The sequence below is a fragment of the Neurospora tetrasperma genome (assembly GCF_000213175.1).
Source record: "Neurospora tetrasperma FGSC 2508 unplaced genomic scaffold NEUTE1scaffold_6, whole genome shotgun sequence".
In the NCBI taxonomy this organism is placed as follows: Eukaryota; Fungi; Ascomycota; class Sordariomycetes; order Sordariales; family Sordariaceae; genus Neurospora; species Neurospora tetrasperma.
The window spans coordinates 3,602,016-3,611,103 of record NW_009799104.1 but is presented as its reverse complement, the minus strand read 5'-3'; the positions used below and the strand labels follow the sequence as shown (position 1 = coordinate 3,611,103).

Below are 9,088 nucleotides of genomic sequence, written 5' to 3'. Positions count from 1 at the left end.
GGACGGGGACGGGGNGGGGGAGGGGAGGGACCCAAAACCCCCTCCAAAAAAGTGAGAGGGAATAATCCACCATGAACTCCATCCGTTCTATCAATGTTTCGTGTCGCGACTGTGTAGCGACTGAGATATGTATGTACGTACAATGTCATCTCGGCGCGCATGTCTTCGCGGTTTTCTTTTTTCTTGTTTCTTTTCTTTTTCTTTCCCCGCTGCGGTCAATCATTTGGGCTCGTGGCCCATAGCTGGATTCTGTAAGTAACTTTCCCTGCGTCAGCTTGGCTGGCTGGCTGGAAAATTAGGTATTGAGTATCCGGAATACAAGATGAGACGTACCTCCCACCACCTGGTGGGCAAGCCGTCGCTCTTGGTGCCAAGTCTCAAAGTCACTCTTATTTTATTGCTTCCATCATAACTTTACGAAAAGCTACTATAACGAAATACTAATTGAACCTATAAACGCAACGCGACCAGAAGCCGGCTTTTTGGAGTAAAAGACTTTATATCGGGTTATAGTAAGGTTAATACAGCGGTCGGAAGAAGAGTTACTAAGGTAGTTAGGACTTAGGGTTTTTACTTGGGCGTATAGAGTTCCATTGGTAGGCTCAAAAGGTACGTCTCATCTTATATTCCGGATACGCACTCCCGAAAATTCCCCTTGCTTCGGGCACATGCACCGTTTAACATTGCGACCTAGTTTAGGAGGTTCCTTCAAGATTGACGACTGCCCCCAATCCAAGGGAACCCATTCATCCGAATTCCGCTGGCGTCTCCTGTTTCAAACTCGCAGATAGTCCAGACTTTTGGCCCCTGAATCGAGAGAACACGACCAAATAACCCCAGAACGCCGCGAATGGGGCCGAGCCGACCACTAACCGCAGTACCGGTTTACCGGCTCACCAGAATGCGACTTCAAAGTCGGGCCTCACTTGATTCGGTAGCTGTTTGGGAAAAAAAACCCCCACCAATGGGATTCCGATCCGGGTAAATCTAGTTAACCAATGCTGTCAAGATCCTTAATGCATTTTAAATGCCCTGTGCCAATTATCAAGAGATACATAAGACCTGGGTCACTGGATATACACTAATAACCTGGATGCTAGATGCTGGATATCAGTACCACCGAGCCGGATACAATTGCAATGTAACTTGGGTATGTATATGACTAGGCATCTCGACCGACCACTGCAAGTCTGTAACTGGTGCTTTGACGGTGAAGTTACACCACATGACGCTTGACCGGGCAGTCGGCTATCTCTACCAGTCACAACCAATCAACAGCACAATCAGATTAACCGTTCGGTTATATACAATGATTTCCGTTCGGTTCCCCTAACCGCAATGGCCGGTAGCAGCGAGCACGACGTCGGTGAGTCGGACGGCGCTCTCGCTCGTCTGTGAAAGGCAATTAATCAGTCCTAGTGGCGGTATTTGCGACTGGTTGCCATCTTTTATGCTTGTTTATTAACCCCCAACCGGCCTTAAGGGCCCAAGGACCAGGAAAGAAGATGAAGCTTAAACTCCGAAGGGGTGCATATCTATCTCTATGCATATCCCACGTCCCAAGATTGGAAGGCATACAGGTGACAAAACACTCAAGTTGAAGATTGACGGGACTGTAGATCCCCGAAGCCCAAAAGCCCATGTGACACCCGAACGTCCGGATAACGAACTGATCTTGAATGGATAGACAGTGATTTGCATTCTAACTGAACCAAATGATCGGGACCCTGTGTTTGCGGCTGATTTTAGCGTTAGCCTTACTAGTCTGCCCTTTCTCTTCTCTTCTCTACTTACCTTCCCTTCCTTAGGTAATTTCAAATTGGCTAGTCGTAGACTTGGGCCCTAAGAAGTGAGTAACGATCGACACATTCCACGTGGACTATAGTCTAATGCCCGGAAGTTCAAGTTCGGGCATCACCGGTTCTTGGTTTCTTTTAGTCTTCTTTGGCAATCCAACTAAGAAGCTTTTTATATTCCCAGATCCTCAAAGAAAACCAAAGGGGGGAATGAAACAAGAAAAAGGGACGATAAAGAGAAATGACAACCACATCATAATTTCACGCGACATTCACAAAGAAAAGCTCCAAGAATGCATACGGATGATCATGATTCGAACTACTGGATGGAAATGGTTGACGTGTGTGGAGCGTAGGGACACGTAGGGTAATTCCGTCGGTCGATTGTCAGGTCTTTTTTCCCACAGCCGCAATTTTTTCTCTTTTTTATCTTTTTCTTCTTTTCTCTTTTTTATCTTTTTCTTTTTTTATCTTTTTTTTTTCTCCATCAGAACGTTGTACCAACGACACGCCCAGTTTCCGCGGCGCCACTGCAGGAACCGAAGCACTTGCCATACTACCTACCTGGGTCGACTATATCATCTGAGCAACTAACCTAACCGCAAGCATGAAGATGCGAATGACGAATACTAGTGTAGACGATGCCGTCTGGTCATGCTTGCCTCGAGTCATGACGTTTGTTCGTTGACAAGACCGCTAACGAAGCTAACAAGACTTGGTAAGGGAAGGTACGTAGGTAGCAAATTGTCCGGACTCCGGACTCCGGACTCCGGCTGGGGAAGTGAGCGGCAAGCGAAACGGCAAGCGAATCGGCAAGCGGACTGGTTCGGTTATGTGGGAAGTGCGCTGGTACTAGACTACCAGTTCGTGAATCTCGATCTCAATTCTTGAATGTCATGTAGTGATGCGGTGGTGCGGTGGTGCGATGGTCGGTAATCCGGTGGCCGGTAATACCGACCGCGAAAGCGTAAAAGGGGACCAGAAATAGGGAGCTGAAGTTGTCAACAGAGCGGGATCGGCGGTCCGAAATGTAGGTAGCTTGGTTGTCCCGAAACTCAACCGCTTGGCGTCTAGACGGGAAGCCGAGGGAGTTGAAAGAAGAGGGCTGGATCCCGTGCTAAGACAGGTTCATTGTCCTGTGTGATGGCAGACCGGCAGTGGGAACGGAAACGGAAGGAGCGACGGACTTAGTTTGATAGTGGATCCGGAGTGGACTAGGAGAGGGAATCGAGACCGGCGCGATTGCGAGGATGATGGAGGGCCCGAATCACATCTATTGTTTAAGAATTCGATAGAGCATCGTAGCCGGTTATATGAAGAATTGTAGGAGAATGTGTAAGAAATACTGGAAAAAAATTCAGATTTAAAACGGTCGTTAATTCGTAACATAACTCGCCAACATGCAACAACCCGCTCAACCCATGATAGTATAGACGCTGTGAATCAAGTAGGTAAGAAAGCAGGACCAAGCCCAAGTTAGCTTCGTCCTGCTTCACCTACCCGATCTCAGCGTCTATATTATCGTGTGAAGAACAGTTTGTTGTTGGGTACCTAACCTATGAGACCGAACACACATACCAAGAAAAACACAAAGACCAAAACATGAAGACTAGTAAAATGTAGAGGTAGGAAAGTAGTACGAGATGAAACAAGAATCATAAACCGACCATGAGACAACCTGGAAACTTTGATATCAAAGAAGCAACCGAAAACAGAAAAACCATAGACTGACATAGAACCGCTTTGGAGTTAGAACAAGAACCACACCATAACCTTTGTACACATGAACTCATGAGCCACCACCTGAGAAACCCGCTATGAAAGCCGGTAGACTGCATATTCCAGCAAAAGTCCACCGGCCTTTCTTTTTTTCCACCTCATTCCTCCCTCCAGCCTTTCCAGGCCGGCACACCCACCTATACCCCCTCCGCGATTCTCATCCCATACCCTCCTTTACCTGAGGTAGGTATGTACCTATGTACCTATAGGTATCATCTAATCCCCCTGTTCCCTTCCACCATATCCAATCCCCCTCCCCTCCCTCTCACTTTCCCGTATCATACCCTCCCCTTCCCCTTCTTGTTCTTCATCGCCCGCTCACAAGCCGACATCGTCTTTCCCCTCTGAACACGCTGATGCCGTGCCAAGAAATCCTTTCGCACAAACGACGTCTTACAATCGTCACACTCGAACGGGTCCAGCAAAATGCCGATTTCCTCGGCATACTTTTTGTGATGGGTGCGGTAGTGTTTCTTGAGTTCTTTGGAGTGGCCTTTGTAGGTGCATTTACCGTAGCGGCCGTCGACGGGGGCTTCGCAGGGTTTCTTCTCAGGGGATTTTCGGCTGCTGGAGGAGGAGCTGGAAGCGGAGCGGGAAGAGAACGTGGAGGATGTGGATGGTGAAGGAGAGGGAGCTGATGAGGTATGGTTGATTGGTGAGGTTGGGGATGGGGGGCGGGTGTAGTAGATGGACGATGGTGTTGGGTATGAAGGTGATGAAAGGGAAGTGGGTGATGGGAGGAATTGAGGGGGTGGGTATTGAGCACCTGATGACCAGGCACCGTTCATAGGTGTCGTAAAGGCCATCGGTGTCTCTGGTGAGATGGCTGTAGTCAGTGTGGCGTTGGTAAGTTGCGGGTTGTAACAACCCTGAATGAGCGGTTCCTGTGGAATGATTGGCGGATATTGAAAGAACGACTGCCCCTGCTGCTGAATGAATGACGAGTCCGGTGCGTTTTGTTGTTCGTTTCCAAGTGTGAAAAGTGCCTTCCCATCACACACATATTCACCCCCCTTCAATTGATCATGATGCTGTTGCATTGGGAATCCCCCACAGCGTTGCGGTAAAGCCAACCCACGGGCGTGGATAGACGGCCGGACCAGCATGTGTGAGTTCTGGATAGAATCGCTCGTCCACTAAGTCTCGGAGCTAGGATTGCCATTGCTTTGCATCATGATCGCTGGGGGGTTTGGGATAGAGTGCATGGTGTTGTTGAAGTCATACGCCTGAATCATATCGAGTTGCGCCTGGTTGTAGGCTCTGGCATAGCCATCTAGGAGAGCAGCAAACTCATTGGCTGGCATGGCCATCTCTTGGACGGCCCTATGCTGCGCAGGTGGAATGCCGTGCATGGTGTTACCTGTAGGGCTTTGTGCAACAGCCGGCGAGTCTTGCTCTATTCCCGCAGGGAAGAAGCCGACGTCACTGGGGCTTTCGGCAGTGCTTCCGGCGTACGACGAGAAGTCTGACGAAGTGGACGGCGAATTGACGGTGGATGGAGAACGAGCCGAGCCGCCATCTTCGACAGTGCCACAGTCATCGAAGTCCACGTGGTCTGGCGTGGATACCGCTGCGACGTGTTAGGTCTTGCATGACACCGTCGTGGGTAGGGTGAGGGGATGTACATTGAACGTCCATGTGCAGCGAGTGCAGTGTCAACAGGCTGGGGTCGATACATTCATCCACCACACCCGGGGGAGCTGGAACGCGGTCGCCCATGGCGTCAGAGCAAATCCGCAATGCGGACACTGCGATGTTGTCAAGGAGTTGTGTGATGATGTGGCTTGTCGTATCGGTGATCACAAGAGAGATGATGTGAGCATGGGTAGTTATGAAAGAGAAGAGGGGAAGGGATGGATCAAACGAGGCCTACTAAGGCGTGAGGCCCTTTTAAAAGGACGCTTGTGTTCCACTTTGACAAGGAAGAGTGAGGGAAAAAGTGAAGACGTCAACAGAGCTGAGTGGGTTGTTTGGGGGCTGTAGGCCTCTCCCGTCTATCAATGGCAGTGACCCGTTGGATGTGACCACTTGGAGTGTCGAACATCCAGCAACAAACAGACGATATCTCGTCGAGAGTCTGAAGAAAACATGGTTGAAAAATGCCTTGTCCAAAGAGTGGACAACACGCCATCCTCCTTTGGTAACCGGCCTGATTGTGATTGGCTGGTCATGTCGGGCCTCACGCAGGATGGTGGGTAGACGAGGTCGGCTAGAGATTGGTTATATCGAGCAGAATGTTTGGGCAGAGAGTCCGTGGGGCGCGAGCCTCGTCTTCTTGAGGTTGTCTTGTTGCCCTCCCAGCTTCACTCCATCAGGGAATCCATAGCCGAGAAAAGCCTAGGTTAGGAAACGATACATTGACGAGATATGAATGATGACGTTCAGCTCAGTTGTGTTGCGAAAACACTCTGGTGTTCTGAAAGTTGAAGAGTACACAATTCAACTCAGTTTGGATGCTACCTTTACCACTGTAAAGTACTGACAGTGCACGGACAGTCTCACCCAAGTTTACAAGTAACGTAATCGGCGGCAGGCATCGAGACCTCATTCTGCAGTCATGGCGGCGTCTGCGCTGCTTTGTGTCGTGCTGGCTGTGGATATTCCTGTCTCTTGTAGGGTTGATTCAACGGTGATGATTGGTTGATGCACTAACAAAAACCACAAGGAGCGGGGGGCTGGTGGAAGGGAGGCATCGTCGGTGGGGAAGAACGAAGTGGGAGGACCCGACATGCACTGCACTGCCCTCACTGTCACCCAATCTTCAATTCTGGTCGCCTTTTTTTTTTGGTTTTATTTGACGCCTTATTTCGACGACATGTGTTGTTGCATGTCCAAACATCAAACACGGCAAGAGGGTGGTCGGGAACAAGAAAAGAAGAAAATGTCTCAGATGATCGTTGCCCGTTATTGCGCTGACTCTGCCAACAACCATCCACCGAATCCGCCGGCGTGAACTCGATTTTTCCACACCAGCAAACGGGAGCCCTGATATTGTCGAGGGAATAGGTAGAAGGACATCCACATTACCCACGAAGTCACTGGAACCGATCACGTCCTCTCCAGCAAACAGGACAGTCAAGACCCCGTCCTCGAGCCCAAAGAACAACGGCACTGAAACCACCCGCCCACTCGGCCAGTCGACCATGGAAACCATGGAGTCCTCAGACATCCAATATGGCACTCCAATCAAGATGGCTCCCAAAATCCTCCACCGTTTCTACGAGCCTATCATGCTCCTCGAAGCCCTCAAGGGGCCCATTGGCGAACCATCATCTGGCCCCTCCCAGGCCATGCGCGTTGACGACGAGGATCCCAAACAGCTCTTCCAGGCCTTCGTCTACAGGCTTGCCCATGTCTGTGATCGAGAAAAGGGCGGGAATATGGTGACATCCATCATGGTCCTTGACACTAGCAATGTCTTGGCAGCTGAGCAAGAGGTCCTCTACGTCTTTGGTGTCAACCAAGCTACACCTCGCCATCTGGAGCACACGGCACAGTTCCTGCGTACTGTTTTGGAAAAGGTAGCTAGTGCTCCGTCAAAGAGTGATAGGGAGGGGAGAGAGGCGGCCGAGAGGGAGCTGTGGCAGACTGTCCTCCGCTTCAATCGGCCCAGGGTGAAGTTTTATCTCAAGTCGTTGAGGGAAAAGGCAGAAGAGTGTTTGCGGCAGTGTGAGGTGGACGAGAAGGAGGAGGATCGCGAGATAGCCAACGGGCTACAGGACTTGCTCGAGTCAGAGGACTATACCGTCACGGAAATGACGTCGGAAGCAGAGTGTAAGTCACCAACACCATAATCCGGTCATGGCCTCGCCGTCCGTCGATACAGACTAACATGCCCAGACGACCAAAAATGCAACACCATCACCCGAAAACTCAAGAGCATCTTCGCTTCCACGCGCCTCAATGCCATCCTCATTGCCCGCGCCGCTGCCGGCCGCACCGCCATGGCTGGCCACGCCAGTATGGAATGCTGGTCTGATCTAGTGCACGTCGCCCAGCGCATCCGGGCCTACCGCGCCTCGGTGCACTCCTTCTTCAAAGCCCGCGACGAATGGCCACATCTCTTCCAAGGCAAAATCCATATTGTCGCCATTCCCTCCGCTGACCTCCAGGACACGCCCCGACGCAAAAAATCTCTTCAAGCCGAGAGCATCGTTGGCCGCATGACCTCCAACGAGAAACTGATGACCATCTTCAAGCGCTTTGTGCAAGACTTGCAAATGCACAATCTCGACACCAGACTAGTAGACGCCTACGAATCAAACAAGAAACTGGCCGTCCATTCCGAAGTGCTCCTGCACCATTGGCTCCTTACGGATCGCGGCAAAGGCGAAATCAGTCCGACCATGTTCTTCAACTCGTGGCCTTATATCGGCTCAAGCAAACCCACCTGCAAGTTATGCAAATACTACTTTGAAGAGTCCCGATCGGGCGTCGAGGTTCGAGCTTCCCATGGAAACTTGTATCCAAAGTGGCGATTGCCAGACGTCTACGACTTTCACGGCCCCGAAGCAGTCAAAAGGAGGCAGATCATGTTGGACAGGATTCTGCAGCGCGTCAGGACCGAAGTGTTTAATGTCATCAAGAAGAAGAGCCCGTTGAGCTATAAGCACGAAGACTCGAACACTTGGTCGGCTACGATGCAACTCGATGATCGGTTGACACAGAATCAGACGGACGCGGGGACAGACGCCGGGACGAGGGCAGGCACGGTGGCGGATTGGGCCGAGAATTCGTCTGTGATTGTGCATCGAGCTGATGCCGAGCCGGCGCCGGGCATTGAGAATGATGTGGACAGCATTGCATCTTTGGACTCCATGCAAGCCATGGAGGGTAATGTTGAAGATCTCCGGGGCCTTCATCTGCATGACAAGGTCGAGGAGGTCAACGTGCATACTCAAACGGGTAGGGAACAGGATGAAGACGAGGATGATGATGACGATGATGACAATGGGGGAGGGGCGGCACTTTAACCTTTCGGAGGTTATCGTTGTTCGACACAAGATCTGAAATCGGATTACCTTTCGCTTCCCTCACCAATATCGGTAATCAGACCCCCAAAATGCCCCTCGCAAGTCTGTAAGCGGGATGATTGTTCCGATGGATGGCTTTCAGGAGGTCCAAATTTATCCACGTATAGCACTTCATCTCCGGGTTCAACGTCGAGGTATCGTACCGTTACGAAACAATTAGCACTATCCCGTCCGCTCATTGCAGCTGCAGTATCGCAAAGGTACCGCCAATGTTACCCGGTCCCGATATCCCCGCACATCAGAGCTACCCAGCATCCAGTATAACTTCTGCCTTCACCCTTCAAAGTAGAGAACACCACGACTCCCAACATACCCCTTTCACGGTCACCCCAGTCCAGTCTTCCACATATCATAATGCGACCCATTACTCCCATCCTTGCCGCCACGGCATTAGCCGCCCCTTTCCAACTCCCCAGTCTACAACCTCACTCAATACTCAACATGGATGGCCAACAGCATCATCGCCCGCAACCTCTCCCC

The 9,088-nt window shown here is 50.9% G+C and overlaps 3 protein-coding genes across 3 annotated transcripts; 1 reads left to right on the top strand and 2 right to left on the bottom strand.

Moving 5' to 3' along the window:
- Positions 1-3,050: 3,050 nt before the first annotated feature.
- Positions 3,051-5,315, bottom strand: NEUTE1DRAFT_118337 (uncharacterized protein; the record flags this gene model as incomplete). The annotated part of the gene is made up of 2 exons (XM_009856469.1): positions 3,051-5,145; positions 5,201-5,315. One exon carries the CDS (start codon positions 4,679-4,681, stop codon positions 3,854-3,856), a length of 828 nt encoding a protein of 275 aa, XP_009854771.1.
- A 1,451-nt stretch (positions 5,316-6,766) lies between these two features.
- On the top strand, positions 6,767-8,584 carry NEUTE1DRAFT_88499 (uncharacterized protein; the record flags this gene model as incomplete). The annotated part of the gene is made up of 2 exons (XM_009856468.1): positions 6,767-7,349; positions 7,416-8,584. 2 exons carry the CDS (start codon positions 6,767-6,769, stop codon positions 8,546-8,548), a joined length of 1,716 nt encoding a protein of 571 aa, XP_009854770.1.
- Positions 8,577-8,866, bottom strand: NEUTE1DRAFT_118336 (uncharacterized protein; the record flags this gene model as incomplete). Its single annotated transcript, XM_009856467.1, has 1 exon — positions 8,577-8,866. One exon carries the CDS (start codon positions 8,785-8,787, stop codon positions 8,593-8,595), a length of 195 nt encoding a protein of 64 aa, XP_009854769.1.
- Positions 8,867-9,088: the final 222 nt, after the last annotated feature.